The sequence below is a fragment of the Typopeltis vanoorti genome, chromosome 23, assembly GCF_054136105.1.
Source record: "Typopeltis vanoorti isolate ZY-2024b chromosome 23, IOZ_Tvanoo_1.0, whole genome shotgun sequence".
Classification (NCBI taxonomy): domain Eukaryota; kingdom Metazoa; phylum Arthropoda; class Arachnida; order Uropygi; family Thelyphonidae; genus Typopeltis; species Typopeltis vanoorti.
Window position 1 is genome coordinate 69,331,847 of NC_143571.1, and position 22,997 is coordinate 69,354,843.

Genomic DNA, 22,997 nt, shown 5'->3' on the forward strand with positions numbered 1-22,997 from the left:
AGTTTAGCAGTTCAAAAGAAAAATTCCGTTGGTTTATTAAGAAAGATATCTTAATAAACCACATGCTTATTAAGATAAATAAATATAAACAAATCCGACAAGTTTCGTATGTCGTTTGACTTACATCTTCAGGGGTTAAAGGTAACTAAAAGTTTAAACCCAAGAAATGAGAAATTACTCAAAATAATCCATTCTATGATGTTATGGCCATCTAACTGTTCATTAAATTAGAAAATCTGAATGCAGAATCTATGCATGCTAAGTTTGAACAATGCTGGATGTTGTCACGTTCTGTTGTTCACGTTCACACTGTCCGAGGTCTGACTTAGGTATATTTTTTTATCACTGCTGACCAAACTTGGTTTAGAATTAGGCCCTGGTTTTTGTTGCATTGCATTGGAATTCTAAGCATATTTGCAGCTTCTTTAAATTTCTTTGTGAAACAGTTTTTTTCAATATAAGACGTGTTGTTCGTTTTATGCCAGAGTACATTATGGCTGGTGGAAGTTGTGTGGGGATGCTAAGCCTGATTTGTGTTCTCTCCTTTTTTGCATGTCTTTTTGGTGTTCGTTCATACGAATTTCCCCTGATCTTCTCGCCTGGCCTACGTAGCAGATGCCACAGGAACAATGAATTTTATATACACCTGGTTTTTTTAAAGGGTGACCTGGAGGTTTTGGTGGGTGTTTTTTCTAGCGGAAGAAAAGCAACTTTAATGTTATGTTTGCTTAGTAATTTGGCCAATATGTCTGTAACATTCTTGATGTATGGTAGCATGATTGTGTTCTTGAAATCTTGCTTTTGTGAGATGCTTGTAGGAGGTGTGTTAAGGATTCTTTTGATTATTTTAGGTTCAAAACAATTTTTTTTTTTGAGGATCTGTGTTAAATAATGTAATGCTTCATTTCTCTTTTTATCTGTGCTGGAAATATTGTAAGCTCTATCTCTCAAGGTTTTTATTAAACTTATTTTTTGCCTGGGGTGGTGGTGTGAGGCCGCATTAAGAAATTTTCTTGTGTTGGTGGGTTTTCAATAAATGGAGAAAGATAACCTATTATCTTTTTCATTGATTTCTATTAGGATATCAAGAAGAGGAAGTTTTGTATGTTCTTCCTGTTCCAAATTTAATTTTATGTTGTTGTGTAGATTATTAAGATAATCTTTAAAAGCAGTGAGTTCCTCTGTTGTTCCTGGCCATATGATGAAAATATCGCCTACATAACGAAGCCAAATTTTCGGTTTTTTATGATAGTTGTTTAATGCATTATTTTCAAAATTTTCCATATATAGGTTAGCTAAAGCTGGGGAGAGGGTTGGAGCTCATTGCCAGTCCTTCTTTTTGTTCCCAAAATTTGTCTCGATACATGAAAAACATGTTTTTAATGCAATGTTTATATAGTTCTACAATGTCCGGTTGAAAAGGGTCTTCAAGGTTCTATATATATATATCCTTTACTTCTCAATAAAATGTGCACTGTTCTTAATGAATGATGTTGTTTTTCCTATGTGTGGTAAAATCATGTTGGTGAAGTGTTTTGCCAGATTCAAGGTTGGAGAGTCTCTTCTATCCACTATCGGTCTTAAAGGAATATCTATCTTATGTATTTTTGGTACTCCATATATTCTAGGTACTAATGGGTGTTTTGATTGTAGTTCTTTTTAGTTCTTCAGTCCAATTGGGTATATTTTTAATAAGATCATTGGTTTTATTGTGAGCTTGCCAGGTGGGATCTCTGTCTAAGGGTGTATAGGTATTAGAATCTTCAAGAAGAATTTTCATTTTTTTGTTATAATCCTCGAAGTTCATGACTACCGTCGCATTCCCTTTATCTGCCTTAATTATAACAATGCTTTTGTCTGATTTTAGTTCTTTGAAGGCTGTGAATTCTGTGTATGGTAAGTTCCTGGATGGTAATTTGCTTTGTAATTGTAATGCTGTACTTAGTATTTGGATGACATCTGATGCATCCCCAGGCAAATTTCATATTCCTTTCTTGATTTTGAGCTATAATGTCATTTTTTGAGATGTAGCGTGGTGTTAAATGTTAAAGCGAAGTTGAAACCTTTCAAAAGTAGATTTTTTTTCTGTTCTTAATAGGACTCTTGAAGAAAGGTTAATTACTACTTTGGAGTGATCTAGATGTTTTCTTTTTCTTTTTCTTGAAGAAGTACATTAAATTTTTTAATTAAATTACGATGCAACGGATCTCATCCGAATACAAAGTACAGCATTACTATTACAAAGCAAATTACCACCCAGGAACTTACCATACACAGAATTCACAGCCCTCAAAGAACTAAAATCAGACAAAAACATCGTTATAATTAAGGCAGATAAAGGGAATGCGACGGTAGTCATGAACTCAAAGGATTATAATAAAAAAATGAAAATTCTTCTTGAAGATTCTAATACCTACACACCCTTAGACAGAGATCCCACCTGGCAAGCTCACAATAAAACCAATGATCTTATTAAAAATATACCCAATTAGACTGAAGAACTAAAAATAACTCTATAATCAAAACACCCATTAGTACCTAGAATATATGGAGTACCAAAAATAGATGATAGATATTCCTTTAAGACCGATAGTGGATGGAAGAGATTCTCCTACCTTGAATCTGGCAAAACACTTCACCAACATGATTTTACCACACAGGAAACACAACATCATTCATTAAGAACAGTGTACATTCTGACACATATGCAATGGGGAAGTCCAGAATAATTCCACCTACAAAAGTCTCTTGCTTCAATAAGTTAGTTTTTTTGCTTTTTTTTTTTTTTTTTTTAAATTTCTTTAAGTTAGACACACAAACTGAGAGGTGACCTCCACATTGCCTTTAAAGGAATACGGAGAACCGACCAGGGCTTCTGACCTAATGTTTAATCCTCACCTTCTCGTGGTGCACCCTGTTGGGTATCTACCTGGATACTGAACGAATGAGGATGGGCTAGCAATTTGGGATTTAGCCGACCAAATTTTATTCTTATTTGCTTAAACCAAAATACAAAATGATGGTACAACATCACAAAATTTCATACCGGCTGGGGTGTCGCCCAGTTAAACAAGGCCCCGTTGTTTTCACCAGGGAACCAGGATGAACAGCGAAAAGTCAACTACTGGAACAAATCTGAAAACACACCCCAACTCATCATCACCAGAGTTAAAGATCGGTACTATCAACATAAGAAGCATGATTGGCAAAGAAATGGAGATAGCTGAGGAATTAGATAAGTACCAGGTCGACATAATAGGGATGACTGAAACAAAAAAGACAAAAACTGGTGAGATCTTTCTGAGCAATAAATACAAAAAGTTATGTTCAGGAAATGACAAGGAAAAGGAGGAGTAGCCATATTACTCAACACAAAATACGAGGCTAATCTTCTTGAATGGCAGGCAGTCTCAAGTAGAGTGATGTGGGCAAATACAAGAATGGGGAACTGGACAATGAGACTTATTTGTGCCTATGGTCACACAGAAGGTTCTACTAAGGTAGAAGTGGAGAAATTTTTTGATGCTTTAGAAAAAGCAACTAACACAATGAAAAAGGTCCTTGTTGGGGATCTAAATAGCAGAGTAGGAAGTGATTGTCAGACATACAAAAATATTTTGGGAAATTTGGAGAAAAGAGCAAAGCTAATAATAAGCTAATAATAATGGCAAATACCTGTTGAATTTCTGCTCAGGACATGGACTGGTTATTACTCACACCATGTTCCAACATAAAAATGTGCATAAATTTACATGGAGAGAAGAGACTAGGAATAAGAAAAGTCCCATTGACTATGTTATTGTTGATAGTGATGTTTTCTCCCTGGTGCATGACATGAGAATGTACAGAGGATTTGAAATTGGAAGTGATCACTATTTAGTGTTGAGCAGGATAAAATTGAATTTCATATTGAAAAGAATAAAATGTAAGAAAGTTTTAAAGCGAATAAAAGTTGAACATCTCGGAGATGTGAACTATAGGCTAAAATACACAAAGCTTATTGAAAAAAAAATGAAAGAGTTTGAGAACAGGAACTAAACCTTGGAGATTCAGTGGGCAAGCCCTGAAGAAAATACTGATTGATTCAGCCAGAGAGGCAAGTGGTGATGTCTTCAACGGTCAAAAAATCAGAACTCCATGGTGGATATAGGAAGTTAAAGAGACAGTGAAGGAAAAGAAGAAAGCATATCAAAAGTTCCTGGCAAATAAGTCAGTTTGTGCTCTAAGAGAATACAGAGACAAATGTAAGAAAGCTAAACACTGTGTAAAACTAGCTAAACAAAAGTCATGGGAGGACTTTGGCAAGAATATAGAACATAAATATAAAGAAGGTGGTAAAATATTCTGGAGGTTGTTGAAGAAGCTTAGAAATGGAGGAAAGAGTGCTGTAAAAGGAGTTAGAGATGATAAAGGTGATATGAAAATGGGAAAAAAGATATCCTTGAAGTATGGAGTAATACTTCAAAAAATTGTTAAATGAAACAAGCAGTGATAGCACAGTGGTAAAAAACACTGACCAGGCATACAGTCAGGAAGACATATCCATACTTGAAGTAGAAAAAGCTATCAAAGGCTTGAAATGTGGAAAGGCAGCAGGAGTAGATCATATTCGACCAGAAATGCTGATGTATGGTAGTATAAAAGTCTTACAGTGGTTGCACTGCATAGTTCAGAAGGCCTGTGCATAGGGACAAATTCCCGATGATTGGAGTAGAGCTCTCATAGTATCCATATATAAGTAGGGAAATAAAATTGAATGTGAGAATTACAGAGGTATTTCCCTACTGAGTGTTTATGCAAGCATACTTGAGCAACGGTTGAGAAGAATTGTGGAAGAAAAGCTTGGTGAAGATCAAGATTCAGGCCAAACAGAGGCTATCAGGATCAGATTTTCACTTTACGACAAATAGATCAGAAAGCATGGGGATATAACAAAGATCTATATTTAAATTTTGTCGATCTGGAAAAGGCATATGACAAGGTGCCAAGTGAGAAGCTATTCAGTACGCTACGGTTATATATTGTCAATGAGGCATTATATCAAGCAATACTTAGTCTTTATTTGAGTTGTAAGTCAGCAGTTAGAATTGAAGGATGTACAGGAAGATGGTTTAATGTTAAATCTGGTGTGAGACAAGGATTATCCCCTCTATTATTCATTATCTATGTGGATCACATTATGAAGGAAAGTGGTATTAAACACGAAATCAAAATTGGAGATGTTAATGTCAGCTCTTTGCTTTATGCGGACGATGTTATGCTTCTAAATAAATCTGATACAAGTCTGCAAGATTCCCTGACTATATTGAATAAATGTTGTAATAGATATGGTATGAAGGTCAGCATTAAAAAGAAAAAGACAGTGAAAATAGGTAGAATCGTTGAAAATGTCAACTGCATTGTGAACGGAGAACTTGTGGAACAAGTAAAACATTTCAGCTACTTAGGCACGATTTTTAGTGAAGATGGTAAATTAAATATAGAAATAGAAAACAGAGTCAGCAAAGTTTGTATGGTGGGAAGTCAATTAAATAAATTCATATGGAATAAGAGAGAAATTAGTCGGAACACTAAATTAGCTGTATACAAGACAGTGTTCAAACCAGTTTTAACTTATGGATCTGAGAGCAGGGTCAGAAGTAAAACTCTTGACCAAAGACTGGAGACCACAGATATGAGAGTCCTGAGAAAAATTAGGGGCATGAACAGATGGCATCAATGGCAATATCATATTAAAAACAAGGATATTAGGAAAGAACTTGACATTTTCAGCAACCAGGAATGTGTTAGTAGAGCTAATCTCAGGTGGTATGGTCACTTAAACAGAATGGGAGAGGAAAGATTAGCAAAAGAAGTGTTCTCTGCCAGGTTGGTAGAAAAAAAGACCCAGAGGAAGACCAAGATATAGGTGGATTGATACAGTAAAAAGTGCCTTAGAAGATAGATATATAAGATCTGATAATGTTGGAGTCCTGACAGGTAACAGACTGATTTTGAGGAAAATTATGGATAGGAGGCTAGTAATGATGCAAGTTTTCATGTAGTAGTATCATATCCTGTACACCTCTTGAGGGTATATATCAGGAATTTGATGATGACGAAAAAATTCATGAGAAAAGACCCAGTTTGCAGAAGAAAGAAATCATCTTTCATCAGGACAATGCAACAGTTCACAAAGGTGTTTTGGCAATGGGAAACTTGAGGGATCTGCACTATGAATTGTTGGAACATCTACCGTATTATTCAGATTTAGCTCCATCTGACCTCTATCTCTTCCCAAAACTAAAAATTTCATCAATCGTCAGCGTTTTCTTCGAATCAAGAGGTGATTGCAGCTGTAGAGGGGTATTTTGCAGATCTTACTGAGAACCACTACAGGGACTGGATAATGGAGCTTGAGCATCGCTGGAATAAATGTATTAGTGTTAATGGAGATTATGTTGAAAAACAAAATAATTTAGAAATTATAAATTCATTTTTTCATTGTTAGGATGAGAACTTTTCAGACCACCTTAATAAGGGAGGGAAAGAACAAGCCTGAACAGAAATACTTTCAAAAGAAAGATTCCATTATTGCGACCACATGTTTATTAAGATAAATAAAAAAATAAAAAAAAACCTATAAGTTTTGTATGTCGTTTGACTTACATCTTCAGGGGTTAAAGGTAACTAAAAGTTTAAACACAAGAAATGAGAAATTACTCAAAATAGTCCATTCTATGATGTTACGGCTGTCTAACTGTTCATTAAATTAGAAAATCTAAATTCAGAATATGTGCATGCTTAGTTTGAACAATGCTGGATGTTGTCACGTTCTGCAGTTCACGTTCACACTGTCCAAGGTCGGACTTAGGTATATTTTTTTATCAATACTCACCCAACTTCGCATAGAATTAGGCCCTGGTTTTTGTTGCATTGTGTTGGATTTTTGGTAGCAATTTACAAAATTGACCTCACCCATTAAAATATAGCAAGGAGATCTGTTTGGGTATTGGTTAGGGTTGATCTTGAGGCTTGTGCACTACATGGTTTGTCAAATAATAAAGTGGAATGGAGTGTAGAGTGTACTATCATCAATAAAGCTGTGGATAGAATTTAAAGTCGGTGGCAGCAAATAATTTATCATCAGGAGGAAGAGTGTAGATGAAAGTAAAGAGCCCTGGGGTACTCCTGCCATGGTAGAGAATTCTGAGGAGAGGAAACTCTCTCTCATGAAATATGGTGAGCAAATAAGAAAGGAAGCTGGTAACTCATTTGCAAAGGATAAGAGCAGAGGTGTAGGAACACTTTGGCATTGGGGCAGTTGCCATGGGTGCCCATCTGAAAAAAAGGTACCAGTGACTGGATATATTATCAGTTATTTATTGCAATTATGCTTACTGTTCTTATTCTTTTTCTATGCTTTCCTTTCCATGTTCTTTGCTCTACTTCTCCTTGCTCCCATACGGTATAACCTATGGATATCCAGAAAGAGGGATCCTGGTAGTCTTTCACCAATTTGGCCTCTGCTTCTGCCAGACACCCAGTCCTGGATGGCCAGGATCAATTGGCTAGTGGACTTGCTTAAAAGGGGCAATGGTTTTACAGTGGGTCTCCTTTCCCATGGTCTGGGGCCAGAGTCCTAGGCTTGCTGTAGTGACAGTATAGCATCTGGGGTAGCTATGGCTTTCCACTGCCAGTCGTAGTCACTTCTTTCTGGAGAGTGGACATCCATGTGTGGCTCCATGGTATGTGGGGAGTTCTAGTGCCAAACTAAACTACTGAGAATGAATACTTCTTCATCCTCTTGTTCATCAGTGCTCTCAACAAGCCCCATCTAGGTTCAGAAACCATATTATCATCAACAGAAAACCAAAGTAAGAAAAAAAAAACATCAGAAGTTCAATAAATGTACCACTGTTTTTAATCTTAGCTAATGAACGTCCAATTGGAAAAATGTCACTCTTCTTCATCCAGAAGGATTTGGAAGAATTGGCAGGATATTCAAAATCTAAAGAAACTGCATTCAGAAGATATCCTTATTGAGGCAACTATAATATACTACGGTAGCACAATCAGAAAAATTATTTCATCCAACATCTATCAGGGAAGTATTGATTACAGTTACTCCCCACTTTAAATTCTATAAACTTTTCAAGAGGTGTAATATCAGAGTGGGACTTCATTTATGATTCTCATGAACAAATATGCTCCGAACTCTAGGACTAAGGAGTGACATCCATGAGAAGATTCTTGATATGCAGGGATGAGCATCTCATTCCCATCAGAAACATCATCCTTATCTTCAGAAACAAAAAGCACCAACATTGGTCAAAGTTGGATATCCCAACTGTCCTGCACGGCTCTATAATTCCAAACCCCATGAATTGCTTTAAATGCCAGAAATATGATCATTCTAAAACTCCCTGTCCTGGCTTTGCCATCTGTAACCTAGAAGACAGTAAAGAATAAATATGAGAATAAAGACTAAGTGCAAAACACCAAAATGTTGTAATGAGGGAGACCACCCAGCATAATTCCCAAGCATGCCAAAACTGGAAGGATGAGAAGGGGATCCAAAAAATAAAAACAGAGCAATGCATCACTTATCAGGAGGTGAAGAGACGACATACCACAAACATGGCTGCAACATTTGGTAAAACCCTCTTAAGAAGACAGCTGTTAAAAAAAAATATAAAAAAGTGTCAATAGGGATCCAAACCCATATCTCATTTCTGCCTTCTTACAATTATAACATTCTTGAAGAATATGATTTGTTTGCCATTTCCTTTGAGTGATTGAAGGAAGCCAGTCAGTATGGACTCACTCCTGAGAACGTGCAAAAGATGCCCCCCCCCCCCCCTACACGAAAATCCACTCATAAAAAAGATTATTGAATGTGCATTGCACAGGAACAAAGACATGCCTGAGCCCTCTAATACGTCAGTGCTCTTAAAATGCATGGATATCTCTGTCCCACTTGAAAAAGATGAAAAAAATTCACGTACGCAGTGACCTAGAATGAGTAAAATATGACAATGTATGATTTTTTCCTTGTGAAGAAATGATGGATTCTGGCTGTCATCAGTTCTCTAAAAAGAAAAAAATCCATGGCTAATGAAAACGAAACTACTCAGTACAGGAAGCCAGATGATACCACAAAAAAAAAAAAAAAAAAAAAAAAAATTAAAACATATCCAACAATGGAATTGTGCATTCTGTCAAAACATCGGTGACTTCTAAGCCCTCTTGCAGAAGTATAAACCAGTGTGTTTCTGCCTACAGGAAATATACCTAAAGCCTAGAGATGATCCAGCATTACAAAAGACTACCATCATTCATAATGACGGAACAGGGTATGGACCTGCTGCTTGTGGAGGAATCGCCATCCTTGTGAATAACCATACCCCTCTTGAAGTAATTCTTACCCAATGTGAATGTGGAAGCAGGCACCATTCTCCTCTGCAGGTGCCTTTCAAGTTGACCTTAATGATGTCAAATAGCAACCCCCCCCCCCCCCCCAAACTTTCAATGTGGGATTTAAATGAACACAACACTCTTTGGGGAAAGTGCTTGGGCAAAGATCAGAGGAAGAGTTATTGAGTATTTGCTCAACAACAATAATCTCTCTCTCCTAAACACAGGAAGCAACATTTTCCGTATACTTGTCTGAACATTCACTGTGATAGACTAACTATCTCTGCTTGCCCATTTTCCTCATTTTCCCATTTTCATTTCCTCATTTTCCCATTCTTCATGTGGGGAAACTGATGAGAATTTATTTGGGAGTGATCACTTTCTTGTGATATCCACCTTTTTGCATTGGCAATGATGCACTCCACATAGTTACCATAATTAAAAATTGAGCAAGCTAACTGGCCGACCTTCATCATTGCAGAATTTGATTGTACAACAGTGATTACAAAACAGTGAGTCATATGACATACATGATTACATGACATACAATGTATTACACAAGCTTCCAGAACTGCAATTCCTAAAACATCTAGACAGTTTCTACATTTCCTAAGCCATGGTGGAAAGATGATTGCATAGCCGTCTAAGAAGCTCAGAAGATATCTTGGGATATTTTTTGATGATACCCCACAACAAACTTCATTACATTCAAACTTTCCCTAGCTCAAGCAAGACACATCTGTCATCAGAGCCAAAAGGAATCCTGGATCAAATATACTTCCCTTATGAAAAGAACAACTAAAAATAAAGAAAACTTTGTTTGCACACACTTGGATAAAGGATTAAACTAAAATTATTAAAAATAAAGAAGTCTGAGACAAAATTCAGAAAATGAAGGGCAGATATACCACCCACTGTCTCTCTATCCTTGAACACAATGGTCGCACAGTTGCTGATCCAACATCAATTGCCTACACACTTGGGGCAATTTTTTGCTAAAACATCACCAACATCTTCTTATCCCCATGAGTTCCTTGTCCAAAAAAACAATGCAGGAAAAACAACAAATCCAGTTTACTTCATACATCATTGAAGAATACAACAGGCTGTTTACCAAAAAAGAAATAAACGCTGCTTTTGTTAAATGCTGTCCAACTGCTGTTGGACCATTATCCATTATGAGATGATAAAATATCTGTCATTATTTTCAATGGATTAACTGTTGCACCTTGTAAGAATTTTCTTACAAGCATTTTCCCAGATACCTGGCAAAAGGCAATTATAATGGCATTTCCTAAGCCAGAGAAGCAACCAAAATTTTGGAAAATTATCATCGCAATGCTCTGACCAGCTGCTTGGGTAAAATTCTGAAATAAATCGTTAGCTCTTGTCTTTTATGGTTTCTGGAGAGAAACATCCTTTTTTTTTACAGAATACAATTCTGGAAATATCAATCATTCTATTTCTGATGATCTAGTCCGACTGGAGGCATCCATTAGAGATGCCTTCTTAAAATGTGAGCATCTATTATCGGTTTTCTTTGATGGAAAAATCATATGCACTGTTTGGAGATTTGGAATACTGAAAGACCTACATAATTTTGTTCTCAGAGGGAATCTCCCTCTTTTTTATCAAGAACTTCTTATCTAACTGAACCTTTTAAGTTGAAATGGGAGCTGCTCTCTCCTGACCATATAACACTTTTTACACTCAAGGTCAACTCGATAAACAAACAACTTCCTCCAACAATAAGTAATGCCCTCTATATGTGGATGACTTCACCATCTTCTCTCATTCATGTAAAATGAGAGTTATATAGAAAGACAATCATTGCAAGCCATTAACCATCTCTTAAAATTGACATTTGTGAATGGGTTCAGATTTTCACAGCAGAAGACAGTTTGCATGCACTTTTGCTGCAGATGTTGTCTTCATCATGACCCTGAACTCCAACTAGGACAAACATTAGTCACAGTTTGCTGTAAAGTACCTAACATTTTTACACACCTTATCTTCCACCTCTTGGATGCTAATGCCAAGAGCTCTCTCTTATATGTAACAAAAATAAAATCTCTCCAGATCAGCGCAGCTATTTTTCATCCACAATGGGAATTTCTTAGCAACACTCAACAGACCACCACACAATTGTTTAGTTTTCAGATGCAAGCTCTCCTACAAGCTCTAGAGATTGTAGTGTAGCTCAGATGCCATCAAACACACTTCCACTATGGCAATCACACATAGCAGTCTATAGCTTTTCTTTTGCAGGCTACCAAAATTTTCCAACCCTTTTGTCTATTGGCAGCTCTTTGAAGCTTGCAGAACTGAATACTCAGAATTTGTGCCTTCTACACAGACAACTCACAATCAGAGGAACTAGTGGAATCTTCTGCAATCTTTCCAGACAACAACATATCACAAATCCCACTAGAGTGTAACAACTTTGCATTTGAGCTGTATGTGATGGAGCTTGCACTAAATACATTAGATCACCTCACTACCAAAGATGCATAATATATTCCAACTCACAAAATTCTCTTCAGGCAATAATAAGTCTAGAACTACAGAAACATTCCATTCTCTCACAAATCCAACATCTCCTCTTTCAGTTATGGAAGCTACACTTGGATGTCTGCCGCTGTTGAATTACAAATCATAAGGGAAAGAAAGCTGCAGATACTGCAATTAGTTTAGCTCATTTTTTAAACATCTACTACTGCTTGTACTGTACACAGATTACCAGCAGATTATCAGAAAAAACTTCTATACCAATGAAGTTATCTTGGAACAGAATGACTAATAATAACTCTAAATTAAACCTAATATTAAATTATGGCAGTCCAGCCAGCACAAGGTTTAAATACAGGAAGTTGTTCTTGCTCAGCTCCACATAGATCATAGACTTTTTATATACTCCTTCCTATTGACGTGCCTATGTTTGAATTTTGTGACACCGGACAATTCATCATTCGTCTTTTAATCAACCAACCTTGCTTTGCCAATGAACACAGTCATTATTGTAGCCAGTTTTATAATCTCTCTGAGCGACATACACTCAGGCAGATTTTATCAGACTCATTGCCTATCACCCTTGTTTTTAAGTTGTTGCATCTACAGTACAAATGTATGTTTGCAAATTTTTCATGGATGAGAACAACATAAAAAAAATGCTTCTAAAAACTTGTTTTTTATGTAATTTTTATGAATTTTAATACTTTGTTATACACTTCTTTTTATATCTGTTTTATACTCATCTTTTACACTTGTTTATGCATTTTTACTTATTTATTAGTATAATTTTAAGAAATGGATGGCAGGCAGTCTCAAGAAGAGTGATGTGGGCAAATATGAGAATGTGGAACTGGACAAAGAGACTTATTTGTGCTTATAGTTCCACAGAAGATTCTAAAAGGTAGAAGTGGAGGAATTTTTTGAGGCTTTAGAGAAAGCAACTGACACAATGAAAAAGGACAAGGTGGTCCTTGTTGGGGATCTAAATAGATGAGTAGGAAATGATTGGCAGACATACAAAAATATTTTGGGAAAATTTGGAGAAAAGAGCAAAGCTAATAATAATGGCAAATACCTGTTGGATTTCTGCTCAGGACATGCACTAGTTATTACTGATACTATGTTCCAACATAAAAATGTGCACAAATTCACATGGAGAGAAGAGGCAAGGAATAAGAAAAGTCTCGTTGACTATATTACTGTTGCTAGTGATGTGTTTCTCCCTGGTGCAGGACACCAAAGTGTACAGAGGAGTTGAAATTGGAAGTGATCACTATTTAGTGTTGAGCAGGATAAAATTGAATTTCATTTTGAAAAGAATAACATGTAAGAAAGTTTTAAAGCGAATAAAAGTTGAGCGGCTCTCAAATGTGAACTGTAGACTAAAATACACAAAGATTATTGAAGAAAAAATGAAAGAATTTGAGAACAGGAACCAAACCTTGGAGATTCAGTGGGCAAGCCCTGAAGAAAATACTGATTGATTCAGCCAGAGAGGCATGTGGCGATGTCTTCAAGGGTCAAAAAATCAGAACTCCATGGTGGATATAGGAAGTTAAAGAGACAGTGAAGGAAAAGAAGAAAGCATATCAAAAGTTTCTGGCAAATAAGTCAGCTTGTGCTCTTAGAGAATACAGAGACAAATGTAAGAAAGATAAACACTGTGTAAAACTAGCTAAACAAACGTCATGGGAGGATTTGACTAGAACATAGAAAATAAATATCAAGAAGTGGCAAAATATTCTGAAGAAGCTCAGAAATGGAGGAAAGAGTGCTGTAAAAGAAATTAGAGATCATAAAGGTGACATGAAAACAGGAGAAAAAGATATCCTTGAAGTATGGAGTAATTACTTCGAAAAATTGCTAAATGAAACAAGCAGTGATAGCACAGTGGTAAAAAAACATTCAACAGGCATACAGTCAGGAATACATATCCATACTTGAAGTAGAAAAAGCCATCAAAGGCTTGAAATGTGGAAAGGAGCAGGAGTAGATGATATTCAACCAGAAATGCTGAAGTATGGTGGTATCTTACAGTGGCTGCACTGCATAGTTCATAAGGCCTGGACAGAGTGACGAATTCCAGATGATTGGAGTAGAGCTCTCATAGTACCTATATATAAAAAGAGAAATAAAACTGAATGTGAGAATTACAGAGGCCTTCTCAACAAGATATCATCTTATGGTCTCCCTCCTGTCCATTGCAAATGGATTATCCGCATCCTCTCTGTTCATTTATTTTGTCTTGGTGATAGCTTCATCTCATCAAACTTTTGTTTTAATTAATGTTACACGTATGTTAAGGATCTGCATTCTCACCCACAGTTCCCCACCTTCCCATACATCAAGCAACAGCAACAAAGCAAAAGATATATGAAATCTATTTGCTGCAGAAGAAAGTAAGCTCTTTTCCTTAATAAATAAGACAAAGCTGTGTTTTGATAGTAATGAAATTCACTAAGTTGTCTTCATTCCCATTGAGAATGGTAAAGAGATCAGTATTTAAGATATTGGTTATTGAAGATTTTGAAGCTTGAATCATTTGAGTATTATAGGATTCCTCAAATGAAAAAGAAGAGTGGAGAGCAGCAAATTTATGAATAGAATTAAGTTAGTGGTGGAGAGGTCATTGATGTATTGGAGGGGTGGGGGGGACCGTGGGTGAGAATGCAGAACCTTAACATACACAGGTAACATTAATTAAAACAAAAGTCTGATGAGATGAAACTATCACCATGATACAATAAATGAACAGAGAGGATGTTGATAATCCATTTGCAATGGACAGGAGGGAGACCATAAGATGATATCTTGTTGAGAAGGCCTTGATATAGACATGATCATATACCTTGGAAATATTAAGACTACCTTAGCTTCATGAAATCCTTCTGTGGCTTGTGTCCAAAGGTGAACAAGCTTGGCAAAGTGGTCTGCTATAGAATGAGAATGGCAGAATTCATATTGGTGATCACTAATTAATTGATGTAGAAAGCTGGTTGTTGATGACCTTCTACGTCACTTTTGAGATTACTGAGAGTAATGAGACAATAGTTTGATGCCTTATTTTTATGTCTTTATATGGACAAGCTGGATAATAAGTTACTTTGTAATTGGATTGTACGAAACCAATTTTTAGAAATAAGTAGTTAATTAATAGAACTTATGTTCTGGCCAACTTCAAAGAAGTCCAGTCATTCTCCAGAAACCAATTCCTCTGCTTATGCCTTTATATTGGTGGGCCTTTGTAGCCCTGGTTTTATCCACTGCCAAGCAGGCATTTGACTATCACATTGGAGGAAGCTACTAGAGTGAACAAATGTAGGTAGGGGGTAAAGATGCCTCATCCACATCTTTCTCAGGAATGATGGAACCTCTATGATACCAGGCATTGCTAAATGGCAGGTAATTCATTACCTGGTGTGGTACCACTTTGCTTATTGGAAGCTAGAAGTTGCCAAAAACCATCTTTGTATTCCAGAGCATTACTTCCCATTTTTTTAGCATGTAATTGTGAGTGATGTTTCCAGAATTATGTCAGTCATCATACAAAGAGAAATCCAATGTTTCTCTTTGAGGAAGATACCTCATCCATATCTTTCTCAGGAATAATGAAACCTCTACGATACCAGGCATTGCTAAATGGCAGGTAATTCATTACCTGGTGTGGTACTACTACTACCACCATTTTGCTCATTGGAAGCTAGAAGTGGCCAAAAACCATGTGTGTATTCAAGAGCGTAGACCCAGGTTACTTTCTTCCCATTTTTTTTAGCATGTAATGTGAGTGATGTTTCCAGAATTATGTCAGACATCATAGAAAGAGAGATCCAATGTTTCTCTTTGAGTGTATAGTTTTTTAAAACAATTATTCTGTAGCCTGCTGCTTGGTGGACCACATCTAATAATAATGCTTTAGGAAGGTTCCAAGTCAGCTACTTATTTTTCTTAGTGTGCCTTGAGAAGTGTCATTAGCAGTATGTGGCAACACTGCCAAAGCCACTTTCAGAAGAGTTGCATGAAATTCTCCATATATATGGATTATATAATATATATAATATAATTGACATTGATAATCACCCCATTCTCTTTTACATTTGTTCCAACACATGGAGCATCCTCTCACAAATTTCATCTTACTTTTTCCCCCCTAATATCTCTAAACAAGATCACATTTCTCATCTTGGACTAACTTATAGCTTAAATCTTTCCTGGGATGAACACATCCCATTCCTAGTCTATTTAGCTTTCAAAGTAAGTGTATTTTTCCACCTAACACTATATCTCGCCTCCCAGTTTTTTAAACCACTCGCACATCATGGTGATGATCCACAGAAAAAGGCAGTTCAATTAATTAACAACTACTCTCTCTTCTTCTGACATGTTCAGTTGTTTTCTTGTAGGCATTCTGTTTCTATCTTGTGCCTCACATTTAAGTATTTTCATGAGCAGCATTCTTCCAAAATGGCCAATGTCATTTTTCCACTTTCTTCTAAGATGGAATACAAAAACAGTTGCTGATCATAATCCATTTACTGTTCATCTTCAGATCTACTAAATCATTTTCTGTTGAGCTGTATTCTCTGAAATAGAGGTGAATGGAAGGGCAAAACAACCTTTCCAAGAAATTACAATCTCCATCTGTTCAAGAAACACAAGTACTTTAACTTTTCCTTAACCTCTTGCCCATGCATGATGCTGATATGCTACAGGTTTGTAAATATTCTGTGATTGATATTAATATTAAAAAGAAAAAAAAATAGCCATTTAACACCTCCACAGTTTAACAGCAAACAAGATCATGTTTTTCATCTTGGACTGACAGAGATCAATTTTTTTCTTCCTCTTCATTCATTCAATATTCTGCTGTCTTGTAGAATAGTCTGCCCCTTATTTATTTCCAAAATAATAAAATTGAGGGGTTGCTTAAGGTTAAAAGCTGTATAACTGAGAGGAGACCTCCACATAGCCCTTAAAGGAATGCAGAGCACCAACCATGGCTTCTTACCTAATGTCCAATTCTCATCTTCTCGTGGTGCACCCTGTTTATTCAGTATCCTACCTGGATACTGAACAAATGAGGATGGGCTGACAATTTGGGATTTAGCTGACCAAATTGTATTCTTATTGTCTTAAACCATGAATAAAATGATGGTACAACATGACAGAATTTCATGCCTGCTGGAACATCGCCTGGTTAAACAAGGCTCCCGTTGTTTTCGCCAGGGAACCAGGGCAAACAGCAAAAAGTCAGCTACTGGAACAAATCCTGAAACATCACCTTACCAACATCACCAGCGTTCAATATTGGTACTACCAACATAAGAAGCCAGAATGGCAAAGAAATTGAGCAAGCTGAGGAATTGGATAAGTACCAGAGTGACATAATAGGTGTGACTGAAAAAAAAAAAAAAGAAAATCTGGTGAGATTTTTCTGAGCAATAAATACAAAATATTATATTCAGGCAATGATAATCATGGAAAAGAAGGTGTGGCTAGTATTGAACACAAAATATGAGGCTAATCTTGAATGGCAGGCAATTTCAAGTAGAGTGATGTGGGCAAATATCAGAATGGGGAAACTGGACAATGAGACTTATTTGTGCCTTTGGTCCCACAGAAGGTTCTACTAAGGTAGATGTGGAGGAATTTTTTGAGGATTTAGAGAAAGCAACTGACACAACGAAAAAGGACAAGGTGGTCCTTGTTGGGGATCTAAATAGCAAAGTAAGAAATGATTGTCAGACATAAAATAATATTTTGAGAAAATTCGGAAAAGAGCAAAACCTAATAATAATGGCAAATACCTTCCAATTTCTGCTCAGGACATGGACTGGTTATCACTAACATCATGTTCCAACATAAAAATGTGCACAAATTCACATGGAAGGAAGAGACAAGGACTAAGAAAAGTCTCATTGACTATTAAAAACTAGTCAAATTTTTTAGGAATGTTAGTCAAGTGAGTAATATTTATTATCCAACTAGTTTCACCGATTTTTGCTGTCGGCATCTTCAGGGATACAATTGGTAAGCGATATGAAGGTAACAGACAGTTCTAATTCACACAAAATTAGTACTGTGTGTGAGACAATACGCGTGTCGCAGGTACATGATTTATTGGTTGAGAGACATAATGTAATTGGCATGAAAGTTCATTTCTTTAGTGTTTAGTGATCTAATTCAAGTTTTCCAAATATCAGATAGGATTAGACCTCAATTCTTATTTAGGTTTCCTGTTGAACGGGCGACTATAGCAGCTTCCTTGAAGGTTCTGGAATGGTAGTTCTCTTCTATATAGGGCATATGACTCTTATCCCACTCAGTAAGATGGTTGGTAGTGGCGAAGTGGAAAGAAAGGCCTGAAATATCTTGTCTGTTGTTTCTAACATAGCCTATGTGCTCCTTCTGTCTTGTTTCGAAGCTTCTAGAGGTCTGACCAATGTAACTAACACCACAGGAACAAGGCATATTGTATACTCCAGAGTACTTGTGGAACAGATGAGGGCCTTTTGGTGATCTTAAAAATTTCAGAATAGTGTTGACTGGTTTGAACATTACTCTAATATTGTGTGGTTTTAGAAGGATAGCCAATTTTTTGGAAATGGTGCTAACAAATGGAATAGTTACAGTGCTGATGTATTGGGTGTCATCACGTTGTCTTTGTGGTATATCTGAAAAGAGAATCTTGTTGATGAGTCATTTAGGATAACCATTTAAGGATAGCTCTCTGGATATTGTAGTTAATTCTTCTTGTAAGTCATCTTGGTTTGTGGTGTACTGTATAGCTCTTTTCTTAAGCATATGGATAATGCTAAGTTTCTAGGATATATGATGTGACGAGTTGAAATGGAGGTAACGTCCAGTATTCGTAAGTTTTCTATACATAGACAGGTTGAAACTGTTATTGGTTTGTTTCTTTATTAGGATGTCTACGAATGGAAGTTTTTCATCTTTTCGATTTCTATTACGTGGAATGAATAACTGGCCTATAGATTTAACAAGAAAGCTAAAATCCATGCACCCGTTGACTCCAAGATTGTATGGCATTCCTAAAATACATAAAGAAGGTACACCATTACGTCCAATAGTTGATGGAATCTGAAAGATTCCATCAACTATTTGAAAGAGGATTTGAAATCGGAAGTGATCAGCATTTAGTCTTGAGCAGGATAAAATTAAATTTCATATTGAAAAGAAGAACATGTAAGAAAGTTTTAAAGCAAATAAAAGTTGAGCAGCTCTCAGATGTGAACTGTAGACTAAAATACACAAACATGAAGGAAAAGAAAAAAGCATATCAAACGTTCCTGGCTATATACAAGTAGTCAAAAGTTGTCACACCTTATTTCTAAAATACTCTGGATTAGATATAGATGTTGAAAGTTTTGTCACTTGATATTATGAATTAAAGAATAATATAACCAAGTGAAAAATCCTTTCAGCATCTATCTATAATTCAGAGTATTTGACTAATAAGGTGTGGCATCTTTTGACTACTTGTATATGGAAATATGACTTCTGCATTACTTCAACCTTGGTATCACTTCTGGGTCTGGCTCCCACTGATGAGACCTCAGTGGGAGCCAGAAGGTCGAAACCAGTCTGGGTAGTGGCCCTTCTCATAATGCATAGCATTATACATGTCTGTAAGGATATGTGCATTGCATAATGGGATACAAATCAATCGAATTGAAGTCATCAGCCTGTATATACAAGTAGCCCAGTTGTAAGGTTACTTCACACACAAACTTTGTTTGTTTACACCTAGATAAAGGATGAAACCAGGAATATAATTTCTTGGTATCTTTAATTTATAGCATAATCAAGTGAAAGAAACTTTCGACACATGGAACTCTGTTGCATAAATTGGTGCAAATGGAGATGGAAATGAATCTAGTGACTTGGATCAGACTGTGGCTGTTATACTTATCAAAGAATGGTTTATGGAAGAGTTGAGTCCATTATTGAGTATTATAATAATACAAACATGCCACCACTAGGATTCCTGTATATGAGAAAAGGCAATATGAAAACTAAGCTTCTTGTCATTGTCATATCTGCTTATTACAAATGAATTTTGTGTGATTTCTCATTATAGCTTAGAATTTTACAAGACCCAATTTAATTTTGAATAAAGCTAATTGCAAATTCAGATTAATGCATAACAGTTTTTAATAGTTGTTTATTATAAATGTATAAGTATGTTTTTAATTGTTTTTGAAGGTAATTACTGTCCTGTTTGTCAGAAGTGTTATGAAGATGATGATTTTGAATCAAAGGTGAGTTTACATAAATATGTTAGTTTCCTCAGGGTAGAAGGAGAAGCTTTGATAATACATGAATAGAATGACTTGTTTTAAGATAAATTTCTTCATATTTGACATGGAATTATATTTTTGTTTTAATCCTTTACCCAAAGGTAAGCAAACAAAGTTTGCACAGGAAGTATTTTCACAATGTATCTTCATAAATATCTTGTGTTATTCTACTATTGCATAATAATGATTTTGCATTATGGGATACTGAAGCAATTGATGTGAACTCAATAGGAACCTCTGTATACAAGTAGACTAGTTGTGAAAACATTACACATGCAAACTTTATTTGCTTACACTTGGGTAAAGAATTAAAACAAGAATACAATTTCTTGTCAAGTATAATATATAGCAATATCCTGCATCATTTTTATTTATTTTTATTTTTTATTTATTTTTTTTTTTTTAACAGTGTGTTTCACTTGTTTTAAACTTATTTTAAACCTAACAAATGCAAATAGTTAACACTAGATCAAAAGCTTGAAATTATAAAGCATCAGCCAGCCTGGTTGGCCGAGTGGTTAGTGTATCCACTCTCCAGCCAAAAGGCTGTGGGTTCGAATCCCACCATAGGCATGAATGTTTGGGGATTGTCTGCAGAAATACTAGTGGTGGTTAGTTGAAGTTGGTGGTTTGAGTGGTGGAGATGGAGAGTCGTGGAGTGTGCCTTCCCTTGATGAGTCTTTGTACTCCCTGGAGGTGTCACATAATGAAGAGGGAAGGATTGTATGCCAAAATATAATGTGATAAAGGAATGAAAGAATTATTGATACGAAAGCTAATTAAGAAGGAAGACCAAATGAAAAACACAAGAATAGCCACATCATATTATATGACAAAAGCAATCACTAAACATAGAAGTTCTGCTATTGGTAATATGGAATGTCTTTTAATGATGTGGATTGAAGATTGCAATCAGAACAAAATTCTATTAAGTCAGATGGTAATTCAAGCCAAAGCAACAAGTCTCTATAAGGCAAAGAAAGAAAACAGAAGAGAAAATGAAGATGAGAGAACTTTTTCAGCCTGATTTTATAACTTTAAAAACCCTGTGGGGTGCTGAACGTTTGAATAATAGGTGGAAGTGCTGGTAATAATGGGTTTATATTGCCAATAAAGATGATTCTAGTAGTAAGACATACGTTGGTTAGACATAACTGGTAATTAATTTACGGAATTAACAACGCATATGAAGTATTTAATTAAAGATAACTTTAATGAATCACTTCTATATTTCGGCAATGTCACATTGCCATCTTCAGGAACATAAAGATATGATATGTGCACTAAGGAACTAACAAAGTAAATGCGGAAGAAAGTAAGAAACTAATTTTGTTCCTAAAGTCCTAATGGTGCCCTCTTGAGGGCTAATTTGGTAGTCTTGGCAGTTGGGCTGAAGTTCTCATAATGAAAGTCTCCCAAATTTGGGGCAGTTTCATGCACCGAAATTTGTTGAGGTTAGGAACGTTTTTTAGAGCTGCTGAAGATATAGAGGGCACCATTAGGACTTTAGGAACAAAATTAGTTTCTTACTTTCTTCCTCATTTGCTTTGTTAGTTCCTTAGTGCACATACCATATCTTTATGTTCCTGAAGATGGCAATGTGACATTGCCGAAATATAGAAGTGATTCATTAAAGTTATCTTTAATTAAATACTTCATATGCGTTGTTAATTCCGTAAATTAATTACCAGTTAAATAAAGATGATGCTGCTGCAAAATTTCCCAATGAGTTAAACAAAGGGATTGAAAACAGCAGGCTGCAAGCATGAACAAATTTTTAATGTTTATAAAACAACTTATTTTGGAAATAGATGCATTGTGTACTTATTTAGTAGAAAAGGAAACAGCACAACCAGAATATAAAATTTCAAATGATCATTAGACACTTTTATTAGATGGAAATGCATCTGGTGACTTTAACACGTTCGTATTGGGCATTGTCTCTATGTGCATAAACCTCTGGTGGGAACTAGCTTTAGCATATATATGCTGCTTCCATATTGAGCAGTTGCATTTTCACAAAGCCTATATGGCATGTCAGTTGCAGTTTTTTTGGTAGAATTTTATTTGTAAAATTAGCATTTCTGAAGTGCATGGATGATATCGAATATCTCAAATGTAATTCAAACTGATTTCAAGTTGAGTATATATATTCTCAAATTGATCTTTTTTGCTTTATATAAATTGTGCGCTTTTTGTATCCAATGACTGCATTATAAACAGCTGTTATACATAAAAACTAATATTTTTATTAGTGATAAAAAAATATAGTGTCTATTGAGGTTGGAATGTTGAAATCTGCACATAAAATTTTATTGAATTTCTACTGTGGTAGAAATTTTATTGAATTAAACCCAAATACAAATATTTTGTTTTACATCTTGTAAAGCATATCCTGAGTGTTTGAGGAGAAGAACAATGTGAATTTGAATACAATAGATAATTTCTTTTGCATGCAGTCTTGTGTTTATATACTAGTTTCAACCTATAACTCTATTAAAACTTAAAAAATCATGTAGTTCTTCTCCTTCTTAAGTAGCTTCCCAAATTTGGAGGTTAGCAATCATTGGTATGCCAGAATATTCGTTCCTCTGTCATCCTTTTGATCTTATAATAACTCTTATTACCCATCCATTTCTTTACATTATCAACCCAAGAAGTTCTTGGTCTACCAGGAGACCTTCCTTCCTGCAGTATTTCCAGAGATGTTTTCCCTGCTGATCCTTTTAATATGTGTCCTGCAATTTTGCACTTTCTCTGAGTGTTCTTTTG

At 35.7% G+C, this 22,997-nt stretch overlaps 1 protein-coding gene across 1 annotated transcript in view; it reads left to right on the forward strand.

The window, feature by feature from the left end:
- Positions 1 to 22,997, forward strand: part of LOC150093937 (uncharacterized) — a 209,264-nt gene that overhangs the window by 114,445 nt on the left and 71,822 nt on the right. The window contains exon 12 of the mRNA XM_090412924.1: positions 20,131 to 20,186. Within this exon, the coding sequence (XP_090269050.1) occupies positions 20,131 to 20,186 (56 nt within the window). The remainder of the gene's footprint in view (positions 1 to 20,130; positions 20,187 to 22,997) is intronic.